Source organism: Perognathus longimembris, chromosome 12 (genome assembly GCF_023159225.1).
Source record: "Perognathus longimembris pacificus isolate PPM17 chromosome 12, ASM2315922v1, whole genome shotgun sequence".
Lineage (NCBI taxonomy): Eukaryota > Metazoa > Chordata > Mammalia > Rodentia > Heteromyidae > Perognathus > Perognathus longimembris.
Window position 1 is genome coordinate 57,745,685 of NC_063172.1, and position 19,414 is coordinate 57,765,098.

At 42.5% G+C, this 19,414-nt stretch overlaps 1 protein-coding gene and 1 non-coding gene across 2 annotated transcripts; both read right to left on the reverse strand.

Annotated features, from left to right (window-relative positions):
- Positions 1-463: 463 nt before the first annotated feature.
- Positions 464-1,843, reverse strand: Rps20 (ribosomal protein S20). The gene is made up of 4 exons (XM_048359011.1): positions 1,681-1,843; positions 1,401-1,500; positions 1,076-1,149; positions 464-681 (listed from the first exon to the last, which is right to left on the reverse strand). Exons 1-4 carry the CDS (start codon positions 1,681-1,683, stop codon positions 499-501), a joined length of 360 nt encoding a protein of 119 aa, XP_048214968.1. The 5' UTR covers positions 1,684-1,843; the 3' UTR covers positions 464-498.
- Positions 1,229-1,295, reverse strand: LOC125361088. The gene has a single exon (XR_007212879.1). It is a non-coding gene; the product is annotated as a small nucleolar RNA U54 (small nucleolar RNA).
- Positions 1,844-19,414: the final 17,571 nt, after the last annotated feature.

Consider the following 19,414-nt stretch of genomic DNA (forward strand, 5'->3'; position numbering starts at 1 on the left):
TGCAGAGAAATGGCAGTCTAAGACCAAACAGAAAGAAATGACCTATTACCATATCCCTATTAGACAATTTTCTCTCAATGACTTTGCAAACTGGTAAAATTATCTATTTTTTAAAAGAACCAAAATCTTCAGGACAGTACTCAAGCCCCAGGACTAGCAAATGTATACACATGAAGAATTGGCAAAAGCAAAATGGTAGTGCTTTCATATTCTCTAGGACTTCTCTTACTAGAACCACTTTAGATATTTATTTATTAATGTACCTTTTTGTACCATATTTACCATAATGTACCATATTTATTAATGTACCTTTTTTGGGACTACTTGATTATATCCAGCCTTCAAATAATTAAAATACAATCAAGAGCAAATTGGTTTACTAGCCTCTAGAAAACAAATGACTATCTGAAAAGTAAAACTCACAGAAAACTAAAGTGTTTGCATTGTGAATAAGTCAACGAAATAAATCAGCAAGTCAATTTATTAAAAACATTTGACTTAGGCATCTGCAATGGTAACTTCAACCTCCACTCCTGGCTCAATACTGATGGAAGTGATCTGCTTGACAATCTCAGAAGGGCTGTGTAAGTCGATAAGTCGCTTGTGGATCCTCATCTGGAAACGATCCCACGTCTTAGAACCTTCACCACAAGGGGTTTTTCTTGTAGTGATTCTCAAAGTCTGCAACAGAAAACCAAAGCCCAGGTTTTAGTACTGATCCTTAGGACATCCGGAAACTTACTACTACTTTATAGTTGTATCTTTTGACAACGTTTCCCCTTAGCACTATTCCTTCAGATACCAGCCATGAACAATCCAAGTTGATTTGCACCAGAGGCTGTGCGGTTAACCAGCAACAGCACACCAAATTAAGACAAGACACTCCTCCGAGGGTTAGGTACTGAGTGAATACTAACCAGATTCTACCAGTTGTCCTTACCTGAGTCTTACACTGTTAACATCACTGTAAGAATTCTTTTATAGCAAGCTGCCAAACCCCTCGCGGTGGACACTCACGAGAAGAGCAGCCGCGCCTAGTTACCTGCGGGGTCCCCCCACCCCTCGGTGAGCTTACCTTGGTAGGCATGCGCACTGGTCCTTTCACTTTGAGATTCTTTTCCTTGGCGCCTCGGATCAGGTCAGCGCAGACTATGGGGGAGAGGGGGAGACAAAAGCACCCATCAGTTCGCTCCCAAGCACACACGCAGGTTCCAAGCCGCGGCTACCGGGCCGGCTCAGAATAGCGTATACCACCCTCACCGAGACTCAGCATGGTAGGCGTCTCCTCATCGCCAGCTACTTAACCAGAGGGCTGGGTGCGAGAGGCCCGGGGGACGCAGTTCTAGGCTCTTCCCCCGTGTGCCACGCGGCTGCAAGTCCCAGGCAAGTCCCGCACTGACCCTTCTCCAGAGACTTCACGTTGCGGCTGGTCAGGGTGATCCGAATCCGGTGAATCGCCACCTCCGGCTCCACGGGCGTCTTTCCGGTGTCTTTAAAGGCCTGTTATTTTACAGGCGAGGGGAAAACAACAACACAGCCGCGCGTGAGCCCCCGTCGGTCCCTTTCCCGGCTCCCGCCATTCGGGGGAGGGCCCTGGGGCCAGGCGCCCGCGCGTTCCGCGCCTCCCCGACCCCGGTCCCGGTCCCGGGCAGCGCCGCGCGAAGCCGTCCCCCGCCTCACCATGGCTGAGGCGCGGCTTCCTGACCGACTTGTTCCTCGGCGAGAGCGAACAGCGGTGAGTCAGGAGCAGGAGCGGCCGTGACGAAGCCCACAGTCGCGCCTCCCGCAGAAAGAAAGGCCGGAGGGCCGAGGCGGCGCTTATGTAGCCCGCTCACATCCGGGTCCTGGGCGTCCCGGAAAAGGAACTGCTCCGCGCGCTGCGGAGGCTACCGCGCCAGGCCGAGCCCGAGAGCACGCGGGGTGGACAGAAAAGGCGCGGCTGCGCGCGCCCCCTAGGGGCTCGGCGGAGTCTCCGCACCACGTGGCGGTTCTTTACCTTAGCTCCCTGGCCACCTGGCCGAGGGAGGCGGGCAGCCGTGGCTGGAACAGGAGAGAGTTCTTGGTGCTGCTCCAGAAACGCCCTCAAAATGGTAACAACCGCACGGGTTTTTTTTTTTTTACAATGCAGATTTTGTTTCTCATGCAAACGAAATAAACTCATTTTTGCCTAAATAGGAGGCTGTCTTTTCTGAGGTTAACTGACCTAGGTCTTGACAAAATGATTCTTAAAGTTAGATATGTTACACGTGTGTGTGCACGTGCGTGTGTGTTTGCGTGCGTGCGTGTGCAGGAGATGACAAATATGCTAGACTAGAGTTCTACCACTAAGCTACAACCCCAGCTCACGAGACAGACTTCTTTTTTCATTAACAGGCAGGCAGTTTCAATGCCTGGGATTTCCTATTGTGATAGTTCACCTTGGGCTACCCAGGCCGAGAGGAATGGACATCTACTTCTGGAAAGGACCTCAACTTGGCTTCTTCTCCTCTGGGGAAATAAGAGAGTGAGGATGAAATGAGGTGGAGTGCAGAGCGCCTGGAGGCCAGGCCAGAGATCCAGTGAGCTTTCTGGTTTTGAAATGTTGTCTCCTCTCCATTTGGGTATGTCAAGGCTGAACATCTATTCATAATCAAGTATACCAACAAAGTATGATAGGAACCCGAGCAGTCAGCTGCTGCCCCCCACAACAGAAGAGAGCCCACAGAACCCATGTGTGTGATAATGAGGGTGTGCTTAAAGAAAACCGAATCAATGAGCTGGGCTTTGATATAAGGCAGAATGAAGAGGAAGTAGCACATTATTGTTTTACAGGTGAAGCGGGAGAGTTAATGGTTCAGATGTACAGATCTGATAAGGGATAACGCACTCCTCCAATCCCAGCTCTTTCTTGAGACGCTTCCATCTTGGCACTTTGTTTTGTGATCCTCCAGGAGAAATCGTACCTGAAACGTTCATCAAGTCCCATGGTATTGACTAACCTACTTGGTGAATACTCAACCTGGATAACAACTGAATTCTTTCCCTCTTTCTGACTTTCTTTTTCTTTCCTTCTTTCTTTCTCTCCCTTCCTTTCATTCTTTCTTTTTCTTTTTGCAGGCACAGCTTGGAATTGGGGTCCCCTGCTCTTACTCTGTTCCCTGAGATGTTCTACCCCTTGAGCCACACCTCCACTTCTGGCTTTTTGAGAATAGTCTCAACGATTTGACTGCCTTGGCTGGTTCTGAACTTTGAACCTTGACCCTCAGATCTAGGGTTTAATGGCATGAACTACCATATATAACTGACTTTCATTTACAATATATAAATTTTTGCTGCCATTTCACAAGTATTTTAACTGTTACGGTTTGGATATTTTCTGGTTCAGTTATTTAAAAATGTAATCCATTGAGTGTAAGTTCTGTATTAGAATTTGTAGCAGAAATTTTGAAAACCTGAATTCTTATTTTAGTAGAACCAAAATGACATTTCTAGACTCAGGGTTTTAATTTATTTGTAATGTTATGTGGAACGAATAGACAAAAATGCAATGGTGGGGCTCTCTGGAACCATCAACTATCACTGTATAAGTATGAAAAATGACTTCGTCTTCAGACAAGTGCACAGCTGCAGTTTTTTTGTTTTTGTTTTTTTAACCAAGACTCAAAGGACACTCAGAAGCTGGAGTGCTTGAAAAGTACCCTCTTGGTTTTATTTTGATGTGTGTGTGTGTGTGTGTGTGTGTGTGTGTGTGTATTAGTACTGGGGCTTGAAGTAAGGACCTCAAGCTCTTGCTTGACTTTTTGTTCAAGGCTGCAACTCTACCTCTTGAACCACAGCTCACGTCTGTCTTTTTCTTGGTTAATTGAAGATAAGAGTCTCATGGACTTTGTCAGATCTGACTTCAAACCATGATTATCAGATCTCAGCCTCCTGATTAGCTAGGATTGTAGGTGTGAGCCACTGGAGTCCAGCTCTCTTTTGATTTTATTGGTTTAATACAGGGACTAAGTATCCAGGCTTGCTTCAAACACCTGACCCTTCTTTCTCAACCTCCTAAGTGCTGGAATTACAGGGATGTATCGTCATGCACAATTGGAATTCATTTTAAATAACACATCTGGAATATTTATTTTTGGGCTTGCCTTACTCTCAAGGAGATGGTAAACATGTTAACTTTTGGACACTAAAAAAAGAAATTTCAGTTTACAAACAAGTAACACATAGTCAGGGATGTATTGGGAAATCATATATGTGACTGGAACTAAACCATCTAGGCACTTGTGGCTCATACCTATAATCCTAGCTACTCAGGAGGCTGAGATCTGAGGATAAAGGTTTAAAGCTAGCTGGGGCAAGAAAGTCCATGAGATTCTTATATCCAATTAAGTACCCCCCCAAAAAAAAAAACCAGTAGAGATAAAGCTCAAGTGGTAGAATTCTAGCCTTCACCAAAAAGCTCAGGGACAGTGCCCAGACCCAGAGTTCAAGCTCCAGAACCAGCACTAATAAACAAAACAAAACAACAAAAAATGCATAATGAAAAGCAACTCCTTGTATACATTTTACAAAACAGTGTGAAATTTCCTTAAGAAATTAAAAATAGAGCTGAAGCTCAGTACTCTAGTGCTTATATAGCATGTGTGAGGTCCTGGACTTAATGTGTACTAATCTATACATGCACACATACATACATAGGGTATGTACATTCATAGGTACATATCTAAAACCACAATACAACCTAGAAGTCCTTTTCTGACTCTCTCAATAATCAGTACTTCCTGAAGAAATACCTTCACTCCTTTGTTCGACATGGCATTATGCAGCAGAGTCAAAGTGTGGAAACACCCAAGTGTTCATCAGCAGATAAATGGGTCAGGAGAAGGTAGTGACTTGAGCCAACACAGGAAGACCAACAGCATAGGATATGTGTGCAGTCTAAAAAGATAACAAAAGCAGAGTCAAAATGTAGGGACCAGGCACGAGGGAGAAGGGACTAGGGATATTTGTGGAGATTTTTTTTCCTGAACCTGGGGCTTGAACTTAGCCTGGGCACTGTCCCTGGGCATCTTTTGCTCAGGGCTAGCACTCTACCACTTGAGCCACACTGCCACTTTTGGCTTTTCTGAGTATTGTACTGTATTGTACTATACTATATTATACTGTATTGTATTGTATTGGTGCAGTCTCACAGACTTACCTGCCCTGGCTGGCTTTGAACTGTGATCTTCAGATTTCTACCTCCCTAGTAGCTAGGATTGCAGGTATGCATCACTGGCCACCACTATTTGTGGAAATTTTGTATTTGTCTTACTCTCTTAATTTTTCTTGAAAATTAGCAGCTGCTATTCTCCAAATTTCTACTTTAGATAGAATGTTCCATATTAGATGTGAGATGTTCATTAACAATATAAATTAACAATAAGCAAAAGTAAGGGGAAATGCATAATTCCACCACTCCCGAATAACCATTGTCTCCATTTTCAAGTATGTATGTATCTCTTTTTAAAAATGGAGCCATGCCTATGTACAATATTTTGTCACAGTAAAACCCTTCTGTACCCTTTCTGACTACAAAGTCATGGATTGTGTGGATGGTTTGCTGCCCCCCCCCCATAATTTGTTGATTCAGTCTGCTATGTTTAAGGCACTTAAACTTGTTTTCCCATTTTTAACTATTATAAACAATTCCATAAAGTACATGGTCTCAGCCTACTTGACATTTGGGACTGGATATTTGTTGGTGGGCCTGTTACCCATTCTAGGATGTTTAGTGACATCTCTAGCCTTTGCCCCATAGTGTTCCCTCCCTTCTGTTGTGTCACTTCAGACATTGTCCAGCATTCCCTGTGGGGAAGCGATGCCACAACACAGCGAAGCAGCCTGCTGTTCACTCAGGAACATACTCAGGCTCCCTTAGCCCAGCAGAGAATGTTGTGGTACATGAGTCTTTAAGACACACTCAATGCCTTAGATCTAATTACTAGATTTTTGTCTTTGCTGGCTTACACAAAGACTAAGGTGTTTTTAGTGATGGTGGGCTTGAACTCAGGGTCTGGGCTCTGTACCTGAGATCTTTTGCTCAAGGCTAACACTATACCACTATGAGCCACAGCTCCACTTCCAGTTTTCTGGTGGTTAATTGCAAACCAAGTGATTCAGGGACTTTTCTACCTGGGCTGGCTTTGAACCACAATCCTTAGATATCAGCCTCTTGTGTAGCTAGGATTACAAGCATGACCCACCAACATTCACCAAAGAATAAGAATACTTATGGAGATTTAAGTGTGAAAAAATTTTATTACTTTATTATTGTTTTAGAGGTGATATACAACTAGCTTACCTCTACAGTACTAAGTACATTTCCTTCCTTTTGCATAGTGTCTGTTCCCTCATTCTTTCCCATTCCCTCCCTCCCATCTCCATCTAGGAGTTGTGTGATTCATTTTCATCAATGTGCTGTGCAACCAATGAGCTGTGCTGCTGCATTTTAAAACCAGTTTTCCACTGATTCTCTGCCCTCCTCCCAACTTCCCTCAGATGTGCATGTGAGGGAAAGAATATAGAGTCATCAGAAAATGAAAAAAAAAAACAGGTCCTTTGCTTCCATATCTTTGGAGTTTGTTTCAGTTTGTATGTTACTTTATATACATAGGAAGAAGCACTTGGGTATTACAACTTGGTGGTTTTCTTCTAAGTTTATCTTAGTCTCACTGTATGTGAGGGTCTAGAATCCTGTATAATTTGTCATATCCCATTGCATTTCAAATCTAACTTCCACATATCAGGGAGAACATGTGCTGTTTGTCTCTCTGAGCTTTGCTTACCTCACTTAACTTGATCTGTTCTAGTTCCATCCATTTCCCTGTGAATGACATTATTTTATCTTTTCTAATGGCTGTGTAAAATTCCATTGTATATAGGCATCACATGTTATGGACCCATTCATCTGTTGTGGAGTATCTGAGTTGTTTCCATATCTTGGCTATTGTGAATTGTGTGGCAGTGAACATGGATATGCAGGTGCCCTTGTAATATCCTGGCTCATGATGTTCAGAGTAGATGCCCAGAAGTGGTATGGCTGGGTTGTAGGGAAAGTCTATATTTAGTTTTTTGAGGAACCTCCATACTGCTTTCCAGAGGGTTGTATCAGTTGACATTTCCACCAGCAATGCAATAGGGTTTCTTTTTCCCGAGATCCCTGCCAGCATTTGTTGTTGGTATACTTATATTGGCCAGTCTAACTGTGATAAGATGGTATCTCAGACTTGTTTTGATGTGCATTTCCTTTATGGCCAGGGATGATGAACATTTCCTCATGTGTTTCTTTGCCATTCTTACCTCTTCTTCTGAGAAGTCTCTCCTTACCTCCCTTGCCTATTTAGTTATTGGTTTATTAGGTTTGGGAGAGGTTGGTTTCTTGAGCTTTTGGAATATATTGAATATTAGGCCTCTGTCTGATGTATTAGTGGTAAAGATCTTTTCCCAGTTGCTTGGCTGTCTTTCTAGTTTAGCAGCTATATCCTTAGCTGTGCAGAAACTTTTAAATTTTAATTTTAATGTCGTCCCATTTCTCTCTCCTATCTGTTGTGCCCCTGGGGCTCTATTTAAGTTCTATAAGTTCAACCTATTAGTTCTAATGTCTCTCCTACTCTCTCTTGAAGTAGTTTCAGAGTTTCAGGTCTGTTGAGGTATTTGATCCACTCTGAGTTGATATTAGTGCATGCTTCTAAGCAGGGATCCACTTTTATTGTTCTGCAAGTGGCTGCAGTTTCCCCAACACCAGTAGTTGAAGAGACTGTGTTTTTTTCCACTGTATATCTTTGGCTCCTTTGTCAAATATCAGGTGAGTGTAAGTGGGCAGTTTTATTTTGGGGTCTTCTAATCTGTTCCATTGACCTTTGGGTCTATTTTTTGTGCCAATTCTAGCTGTTTTTTTTCTTCTTGTTATAATGGCTCTGTAGTAGAGTTTGAAGTCTAGTATTGTGATACTATTTGCATTGCTCTTTTTCTTTGTCTTTCTTTCTTTCTTCCTTCCCTTTTTTTTTTTTTTTTTTTTTTTGCCTAGAATTGCTTTGGCTATTCTAGGCTTTCAGTTGTTTCACATGAATTTTTGGATAGTTTTCTTTATCTCAGTAAAGAGCATCATTGGGATTTTGAGGAGAATTGCATTGAATCTGTATATCATTTTTCACAGTTATGGCCATTTTCACAATATTGATTCTATATATCCATGAAGATGGAAGGTCTTTCCATTTCGTCATGTCCTTTTTTATTTTTTTTTCCCAAATTTTTATTATCAAACTGATGTACAGAGAGGTTACAGTTTCATACGTTAGGCATTGGATACATTTCTTGTACTATTTGTTACCTTGTCCCTCATACCTCCCTCCCTCCTCCACTTTCCATTCCCCCCCCCCTGCCCCGGAGGTGTTCAGTTCACTTACACCCAAAACAGTTTGCAAGTATTGCTTTTGTAGTTGTTTGTCTTTTTTTACCCTGTGTCTCTCAAATTTGGTATTCCCTTTCAATGTTCTGCATCCAATACCAGTATACACGGTTTCCAATATACTCAGATAAGATTACAGAGATAGTGTAGATACAACCACAGGAAGGTGATACAAGAACATCATCAATAATAGAAGCTACAGATACACATGGGACGTTCAAAGTAGTTACAACTGTGATATAACAATTGTTTCCATAACATGGAGTTCATTTCACTTAGCATCATCTTATGTGTTCATAAGGGTATAGCTATTGGGCCTTGTGATGCTCTGCTATGACTTGCCTAAACCTGTACTAATTATTCCAATAAGGGAGACCATAGAGTCCATGTTTCTTTGGGTCTGGCTCACTTCACTTAGTATAATTTTTTCCAAGTCCTTTCATTTCCTTACAAATGGGACAATGTCATTCTTTCTGCTAGAGGCATAAAATTCCATTGTGTATATGTACCACATTTTCCTGATCCATTCGTCTACTGAGGGGCATCTGGGTTGGTCCTTTTTTATTTCTTTCTTCAGATTTTTATAGTTTTTGCTATAAAGATCCTTTACATATTTCATTAGGTTAATTCCTTTTTTTTCTTTTTAGGCTATTGCAAATAGAGCTGTTTTCATGATTCCCCTTTCTGATTGTACTTTGTTGGTGTACAGAAAGGCTACTGATTTTTGTGGGTTAATTGTGTATCCTGTTACTTTGCAGACATGGCCAATTACCTCTAGGAGTTTGGGAGTGGAGATTTTTGGAGTCTTGGATTTCCTTTGTCATCTATTCTTTGTATTCTTTTTATTTTATTTTATTATTTATTTAATTTATTTATGTATGCCAGTCCTGCCACTTCCTGCTTTCTCTGTGTATGTGATACTGATGAATGGAATCAGGGCTTCATGCATGCTTGGCAAACACTCTACCAGCGAGGCAACATTCCCAGCCCCTTCTTTGTACTCTTGAAATTGCTTTTGCATTTCCCCTTTTGTTTCTCTGTCCAGTCTGTCATCCTTTCCTTAATGGTTTTTTTTTGTCCTCCATCACTTCTTCACTTTCAATGGGATCCTTCCCTGAATTGTTGTTGGTCTTTGGATTTGGTTTGTTGTCTTGATTGCCCATGAATCTTGTCATCTTGCATTGTGACTTACACATTAGGGTTCCAGTGAAGGGGGAAATGAAGAGCCAGACTTTGAAGTCAGGTCCCACTTTACCATGCGAACCCCACTTTACCACATAAACCTGAGATAAGCAGGCCCTGTGAGCAAAACCAGGACAAGCTCATTAGGGCCCAGCCAGTCGAGAACTCTAATGACTGGGAATGCTTAACTCTAACTGCCCCTAGAATGCCTCCAGCCCTGAGCCAATCAGATTTGTCCTCGTAATCTTGCTTGCTTAAACACCTGATTGCTGTAACTTTGTCTTTTGCCTTTATAAGCTCTGTGTAATCGCAGCTGGGGGCTGCCTCCTAACCTCTGCTGTGTTGGTGAGTAGGACAAGGCCCCCAGCCGTGGCTCGCTTGAATAAAGTCTTGCCTTGCTATTGCATTTTGGAATGTCTGAGTCTTGGTGGTCTTCTTGGTGGTGGTCTCACGACTTGGCACAACATATGGGGGCTCGTCCGGGATAGCCCCAGAGACTCCCGAGACCTCAGACTCCAAAGGTAAGAAAACAGCACTGTTCATTTGTCTTGTAATGCGTCTGTTTGTCTGTTTTGCTTTTGCTTGTTTCTTGAAGGGGTTGTCGAAGCAGACGCGCTTACTCGGCAATCCTGGGGAGACTGGGGAATGCCCCAGACTCCCCACCCTTGAAGGGGGACCTCTGGAGCCCCGCTTTCAACTTGAGTCCACTCCTTCTGCACCCTTGCAGGAGGTTGTGCAGGCCAACTTGGGAAATCTCCAGTTTTTCTTTTTCTTGTTCTTGCCTGTGTTTTCCTCCTTTTGTATTGTTATAGTTGTTTTGTTTTCTGTAGCCTTTTGGACTGAACATCTGATCAAAGCTATGAGTAACGTTCTATCATGGGAACCTCCATCTAGCCCTCTAGACTTGATCCTAGCTCACTAGAGGGAGGTTAAGGAGATAGCTCAGAACCAGAATGTGAACATGTTCAAGACTGCAGTATGATGCAAAACTAAGTTTAAGTTTAAATTCAAATGGTCATCAAGTTTGGGCATTATCAAATGCTTTAAAGGATGATTGCATTGTTTTAAAGAGGAACTATAGTTAAAAAATGCTTAATCAGAGCTAAGTGTCAGAAATTTGGATTTAAAAGGATATATATATATATATATTTTAAACTAATGGGGATAGAAGTAAACTCTCATTAACTCTATGTATATAGGAAGAAATGACAAAATGGGCCAATGTTTCTCACTAATATATTGGAAAGATGAATGGATATTTCTAATTGTAATTCTTGCATTAAGGAAAAATTGTCATTTGAGTTCAAAGGTCTTCATGCCATGCAGTAACTGGGACTGAAGAAAAAAAAAAAAAGAGGCTCTTTTGAAACAAGCAGCCCGTAGGCAAAGGGCAGCACCTGGTTTCAGAATGCCTGCGAGCTTCAGTTTTTCCAACGCAGATAAAAGCTAAAGTGTTGTGTTAGTGTTAAAAAGGCTTTGGAAATCAAAAATACATTTCTAGATAAGAAATTTGGAAGTAAAATTGTCCTAAATAATTATTGCAAAGTGAGAAAAGAATTATGGCTATCAAATGTTTAATTGCCATTCCAGCTTCTTTGTAGGTTTTTTGTAACAGTTTCCAGCAGGCCCACAGAGAAGCACAGGCGATTCCTACAAGTTTGTCAAGATCTAATACTGGCCCTTAATAAGTTCCAGGTAAGAACATGCTTAAAAACTACTTCTGTGTGGACCACTTTGTTGCTTTTAATTGGAGTAAAGTGGCCTCTTGTAAGACTCACTGATCTGAAATCTGCAGTTCGAAGCCAGCCCGGGCAGAGACTTGTCTCTAATCAGCCAGCAGAGTGCTGGGAACAGAGTTGTGTGGAGCTCAAAGTGGTAGGGTGCTAGTCTTGAGCTGGAGAGCTGGGGGACAGCGCTCAGGCCCTGAGTCCAAGTCCAGTGGAAAGTCACTCCTCCTGGGACAAAAGTGATAGAGCATCCAGAGGCAGTAAGCCACTGCTTGGATGGCAGAGTTGGTGTCAGATCCTAGAGTCACTCCTGTTTGGCCTTTCAAAGTTAATCAAAGCCGGGAAGTCATAGAAGAATAGTTTGTAAGCATGCCTTCCAATGCCCATGTCTGGCTACTGGGCAGGAACTTGCCAGTCATCTGTGATAGTGGTTAGTAAGGATAAGTTTGTCAAATGAGAGGATAGTTTAAAATCTCAACCCCCCGCATCTACTCAAAGCCCTGACTGGCAGTGAGAATTTTAAGCTGATACATCTGTTCAGGAAAGAGACCTGAGATTGTGTTCTTACTGAGATCTGTTAAGTCATCAGAGATCAGTTCCCCAGCCAGTCAGGAAAAAGCTTTTACAAACTAGAATGTTAAAAGGCTACACTGTGATGGCCCAAAAAGAAGTCTGTATAGTTGAAAGTTAAAATGTTGAATGTAATTTCCAGTTTGGAGTAAAGCTCCTAATGGACATCTGATCCTGCAGCCCCTTGGTAAAGTTGACTAAGGTTATAGGTTCCTGGCTAGGTAAGGTCAACGCCCCTGAGTCAGTCTGAAGAAATTACAGAAGATGGATGATCTTCGCCCATCAGCCTCCCCTTCTAGGACCAAGGGACCAGAGTTGTTTTTGGGAAGATGAGGCAGGATAAACTAGAGGCATGGAAAATAGAGGTAACAGTATAGACTGCACATGTGAGAAATGGTTACAGGCCAAGCCTTCTATGTTGGTTTAAAAAAAAAAATCCTAGCCTTATTGGAAATATCTGATTTAAACTTATTGTCCTGGCAAAATGACCCAAGGGCCATTGATTGCCTAAAGCTGTTTTAATAATGTGCCAGCTTGCAAAAGCTAGTGTGCTTAAGAAGGAATCAGGAAAATGCTAGGAAATTTGACTAAAGTTAGGCTTTAGGTTAACTTACGTTATGCTTCTCTAACCAGTCTATGGAGAAAGTTGCAGGTAACCCAGAAGGTGTGACATTCTACTGGAACCACTGGGAGCCACTGCTGCCTGACACCACGGCCTCTGCCCATTGCATTTGAGTGAGGATCAAGAAGAGAGTCTAACAGTCATCTGGAAGAATCTACATCTTCAGATCAGACTCTTATCATACGCAGCTGATTTCTGCTGGAAAGTACTTTGGATCTGCTAACTAGCTCTATTAAGAAAATTGGATATTGTAAGAAATTTTCAAGCAGACTGGCCTGCTGCTAAATTCAAAGCTGGAGAGTCACTTCCAGGCAATGCCTGGGGTGGGAGGTATGTCCAAGAGTATTAAAATGTGTCCAGATGGATTAGGGTGTGACCTCAGAGAAGAGAGGGAGGTAACTGCCATCAGGTGTGCCGGGTACCAAGGTAACTGGACAGAGATTTAAACTGGTTGGGGACATCTTCATGGAGCCCTCCTGGGCGTGGATCTTACAGATGCCACTGGCCAACCTTAGGCACTTGGAGGAACTGGAAACTGGAGAATTCCACTCTAGAATAGTTGGCTCATGATATAGAATATAGATATAGAATATAAATATAGAATATAGATATAGAATATAGATATAGAATATAAAATATAGATATAGAATAGTTGGCTTATGATAGTTGACTCTGGTCTGGCTTCTTAGGAGCAGCCTGTGCGTGGAGTCACAGTAAATTGCCTTGATGTAGTTGAGATAAACCAGAAAATGTAGACAGTTTAAAACTCTAGCAGTAAAGAAGCCCCAGGAAATGTAAAGAGGAAGGTTAGTATAGAAAGACTTGGAGAAAGGGATAGAGAAAGGGTTTCCTCTGGATAAGAAAGGGATTTAAAAAGTAAATTGTCACAGAATGTTCCAGTAAGTCACTGATGGTGTGAGGAAGTAAAAGATGGTGTGAGTGGGGATATGTTAAATTTTATAAGACACAGATTATAAAACTATATAAGGAAAGACTTTAGAGAGAAAACAAAAATGTTTCCTTTAGATTAAAAGGTTTTGGCATGTTAAAAGTGAGAAAGACAATCCCTAAAGTGAGTATGTAACAAATGGTAAAGTTGGTATGTAATCAAATTGACTATAATATAAATAGGGTCAGAATTGGGGCTTTGGTGTAAAACTATGTTTATCTGTTGCATTTGTTATGAGTTTTTATGGTATTGCGGGCACAATACCAATCTATCCCTACCGATTCTCAGTCAGAATCAAACTAAGCAAGGAGAACCACGATTGGTTCTCGAGTTACCTATCAGAAGTGGGGAATGAAGGGGGGAAATGAAGAGCCAGACTTTGAAGTCAGGCCCCACTTTACCACGCGAACCCCACTTTACCATGTAAACCTGAGATAAGCAGGCCCTGTGAGCAAACCCAGGACAAGCTTATTAGGGCCCAGCCGGTCAAGAACTCTAACGACTGGGAATGCTCAACTCTAACTGCCCCTAGAATGCCTCGAGCCCTGAGCCAATCAGATTTGTACTTGTAATCTTGCTTGCTTGAACACCTGATTGCTGTAACTTTGTCTTTTGCCTTTATAAGCTCTGTGTAATCGCAGCTGGGGGCTGCCTCCTAACCTCCGCTGTGTTGGTGGGTAGGACAAGGCCCCCAGCCGCGGCTCGCTTGAATAAAGCCTTGCCTTGCTATTGCATTTTGGAATGTCTGAGTCTCGGTGGTCTTCTTGGTGGTGGTCTCGCGACTTGGCACAACACCAGGACTGTCGAGGTGGTGGCCCTAGCTTGGCCTGTTGGCACCTGACTGGTAGCAGCTCTCGCTTGGCTCAGGCTAGTTCACACACAGGCTGGTCCACTTTGGGGCCCCAGGCCAGCAAGTGCCTACATGTGAACATTTTGAATTAAAAGTGATTTTATTTTAACTTTGAAAATATTCCTAATATCATTACACAGTTTTTTTTCACTATCTTTCTCCATACCCTTTCTTTACTAATTTTATTTTATTTTATTTTATTTTTTTTTTTAGTTCTTTCAAAATCATCTTGTACTCACAGGTACGGTATTTGTGGGAGTCTGTGGGCTGCCATCTATTGGCTGTTTGCTGCAATGACAATGTCATCCCATTCATTCCAGAATAAAATTTACAGCAGTAGTTGAAAACCACATAACTCATGGTAAACATGTGTTTATATTGTTGTTGTTCTTGTTTTGGGAATTTTTATCTTTTTTTTTTCTGGGGCTTGAAATCTAGGCCTCAGTGCTATCCCTGGCCTCTTTGTGCTCAAGACTAGTGCTCTACCACTTGAGCCACAGCACCACTTCCAGCTTTTTCTGAGCAGTTTATTGGAGATAAGAGTCTCTTGGATTTTTCTGTCTGGGTTGGCTTTGAACCATGATCCTCAGAGTAGCCTCCTGAATAGCTAGGATTACAGGTGTGAGTCACCAGTGCTGCCTTAACATGTATTTATTTACAAATAAAATGATAGATAAGTTGTCAAATGAGTTTGGGTAAGTCTATTAAGGCATGGTTTTAGTTTCAGAATTTTGGATCAAAAGGCTTTCATGTGGGCTGGGGATATGGCCTAGTGGCAAGAGTGCTTGCCTCCTATACATGAGGCCCTGGGTTCAATTCCCCAGCACCACATATACAGAAAACGGCCAGAAGTGGCGCTGTGGCTCAGGTGGCAGAGTGCTAGCCTTGAGCAAAAAGAAGCCAGGGACAGTGCTCAGGCCCTGGGTCCAAGCCCCAGGACTGCCCCCCCCCCAAAAAAAAGGCTTTCATGTTAAACTTCTTTAATTTGATTAAAGTCAGAGTGAGCTTAAAGCCTTATCTTTAATGTGGAAGGAGTCATTTTCTTCAAAGTACACTGTTAGGCCTCTATGGAATTATTACAGTGGACCTCCCTTGTGCTATTGATTTTGCTAATAGAAACATCAAAAACAACATTTTTTCTGTTGTGATTACTGATGTTGCATTGGTCAGGAGGCAGATGGTAGAGGTCTTTGAGGAGTACTCAGTGTGTAACAACAGCCAGTACCACCATGCTCAGTATTGATATCAATCCCTATATAGCCCTTTAGCAGATAAGTTATTGATACTTTACTTACAAACAGTTCCACATTAGATGACCTTACTTCAAGGAAGTGGAGGCTGTTGCTGGCCTTGGGAAAGCTCATGTGGTAAGGAAAGGACGAGGCCCATGTCCAGCCAGCAAAGGACCAAAGCTCTCAGCTGCACATCGACAAAGAACTGAACATCCACCAACAACATGAGGCGCAAAGCACAACCCTCCTCCGAGGAGTCTTCAAGCAAGACCTCACAACCAGCCAACACTTGGATTGTGGTCCTAACAAGAGACCGTAAGGCTGGGCACCCTCCTAAGTTTGTGCTTGGGTTTCTGGTCCATGAAATCTGCTAAATGATAAATGTGTTTTGGTTTAAGCTGCTAAATTTATAGTACTATGTCATTCAGTGATAGATAAATGGCATGGACTGTCGTGCCAAGTCGCGAAACGACCACCAAGAAGGCCACCGAGACTCAGACGTTCTGAAATGCAAAAGCAAGGCAGGGCTTTATTCAGGCGAGCTGCAACTCGGGCCTCGTCCTACCCACCAACACAGCGGAGGTTAGGAGGGAGCCTCAAGCTGTGATTACACAGGGCTTATAAAGGCAAAAAACAAAGTTACAACAATCAGGTGTTCAAGCAAGCAAGATTAGGACACAGGTACAAATCTGATTGGCTCAGGGCTCGAGGCATTCTGGGGGCAGTCAGAGTTAAGCATTCCCAGCGGTTAGAGTTCTAGACCGACTGGGCCCTAATGGGCTTGTCCTGGGTCTGCTCACAGGGCCTGCTTATCTCAGGTTCACGTGGTAAAGTGGGGTTCACGTGGTAAGGTGGGGTTCACGTGGTAAAGTGGGGCCTGACTTCAAAGTCTGGCACTTCAGGACATTTTTATACTGATGAAATCACATTAGAAGGATCATCTAGGAGGCTCAACAGGGCAACCTGAAGAAGTTGGTGGTTGACCTGTATACTTCCCTGCTTTGCCAATGTGGTAACACTGCATGCAGAATTACAGGCTGGGGTGTAAGATATTCTCATTCTTCTGAGTTTCTTCTTGTGGCCTTCAGGGAAGCCTGACTACCTACTCTGACCTGGGGCTATGTTTCCCCTTAAACATGAGGTCCTTTGTTCACTCAACTCCAGTGACCACAGGGTCTGCTGAGGAGGGACCTGAACAGTTTCAGAGGGACCTAAACAGTTTCCGTGCTTCTACTAAAGACCTTTTAAGGATGAATTCATGATTATAACTTGAAATATTCTCCTTGGTGAACTTCTTGGTCATTTGAAACTCTCTTAAGTTGGATGATTATCTTTCTCCCCCTATTTGGTTTCCCTTAAAGGCTCTTCATTATCCAGATACTTAATGTCTAAGGCAGGATTCTGGGTACTAGAAATAGGGTCAAAAGCAAGACTGTTCACTCCTGCCTTAGGGGTCATAAACTTTAGTGTGAAGAGACAGCTGGTTAGCAAGGAATACATAAGTAAGAAGTTCAGAAAGTGATACATTTTTTTGAAGAAAACCACACAGGCTTAAAGGGTGGAACAAGGCCAAATGTTGAGTGTCAGAAGGATTAATACACCTGGTGGCAAGTGGTTGAAGGTTCTTGTGGATTCAAATGTATTAAGAGGTTGTGGGGCAAGGCTGGGGAAGCAGGGCCAGAGAATACAAGGCAGGAGCAATGCCCCAAGCATGATCAGAGTTGAGCATCTCTAGTCCAAAATCCAACAGTTTTAGAACACCAAATAATACCACCTATGGAAAATTCCACAAACAAAAATATCCAAATAAAAGTACCTTCAAGCCAGGTGCTGGTGGCTCACGTCTGTTAATCCTAGCTACTCAGGAGGCTGAGATCTGAGGATCGCAGTTTGAAGCCAGCCTGGATAGGAAAGTCTGTAACACTCTTATCTCCAATTAACCACCTAAAAACCGGAAGTGGAGCTATAGCTCAAAGTTGTAGACTGCTAGCCTTGAGCAAAAGAAGCCAAGGGCAGTGCCCAGTCCCTGAGTTTAAGCCTCACTATGGACTAAAAAAGTACTTTCATAGTAAGAGCTTGGTGATCTGCATTCATATTAATCCTGTTTATCTAACATAACCCATTGTGCTTCCTTGCTTTTTGATACAAGGAATTGCAAGCTCATCTTACAGATCTCTTCATAGACCCAGAATTGGGCATCCTTCCATAGTGCCCTGGCTTTGTTTCATCAGGAGATCATGTCTAAGAACACAGCTATCTTTATCTTACCAATGCTGCCTTAAAATAATGATTGAAATAGAGTTTGACAGATGCAAACTGTCATTAACATGTCATTTGACATTAGTATTGCTAAGGCCTAACTGAAACAAGCAACACATACTCATTAAGTAATTTTATTTCACAAATACACATTTTGTCTCTGTCTATTAAAGAGGATAAAGTTGCACAGCAAGTACCTGTATTGTGGTTCCTAGACGTTGTCTACATGGAGGTGGTGTGAGTGATGGGCACAGGGAATGTAGGAGTGAGGAGACAACATCCTAACAACCATAGGGTGTGTGTGATTGCTCAGCTATGAGCACAATAAATGCCATGGAAGCACATCACTTAAATGGGTGACTGATAGAGTCTATCTGACAGGCCAACAAAGAAGAATGCAGAACAGGCACACGAGTGTTGATTTCCTAAAATGCTAAGTATGAGATGGTTCAAGAGCATACTAGAGAAATCTGAAGTGGAGACAACTCTTTCAAAAACTGTCTTTTTAGCTGGGCACCAGTGGCTCATGCATGTAATCCTAGCTACTCAAGAGGATCTGAGGATCCGGGTTCGAAGCCAGCTGTGGGCAGGAAAGTCTGTGAAACTCTTATCTCCAGTAAACTACTTCTACCACTACTACTGCTACTACTATTACTACTACAACTACTGCGTGCACCCCCACCACACACAGACACACACTGTGAGTAGAACTGTGTTTCAATTGGTAGAGTGCTAGCCTTGAGCAAAAAAAGCTCAAGTAGAGTACTGTTGTTTAGGCTCTGAGTTCAAGCCCTAGGAGCAGCACCAATAAAACAAAACTGCAGGGATAGGAATACGGCCTAGTGTAGAGTGCTTGCCTCACATACATGAAGCCCTGGCTTCGATTCCTTAGCACCACATATATAGAAAAATCCAGAAATGGCATTGCTCAAGTAGTAGAGTTCTAGCCTTGAGCAGAGAGAAGCCAGGGACAGTACTTAGGCCCTGAGTCCAAGACCCAGGACTGGCAAAAAAAAAAAAAAAAAAGTCTCATGGACTTTCTTGCCCAGGCTGACTTTGAATCTTGATCCTCAGATTTCAGCCTCCTGAATAGCTAAGATTATAGGCATGAGCCACCAGCACCCAGCTTAGACTAAATCTATTTCCACAAAAAATATGCCACAAGGATCTTAATAGGAATTGCTCAGAACATGTAGATTGTCCAGAGGTAATATGGACATCATTTCAATGTTAAGTCTTTCAATCCATAGATACAAGACACTTTTCCATTAATTAGTCTGCTTCATGTTCTTTGAATAATGCTTTAGAGTGGCCTACTTTCCTTTTCCTTCCTAGGCTAGGTTGATTTCTAAATGTTTATTATTATTGTCATCATTATTATTACTGTTGGCCTTTTGGGGACAGAGACTTTCTACATAGCAAGTTTAAGGCTGGCCTGTATCCCAGGCTTCTCCACGTAGGTTTCCCAGTGGTGAATTTACAGGCCTCTGCTACCCAGTAAGTGTTTTGGTCTGTTGAAAACCATCATAAATAAGACTGTTTTCTTATTTTTCTTTTCAAATGGTTCATTATCAATATATAGAGATGCAAGTGTTTTA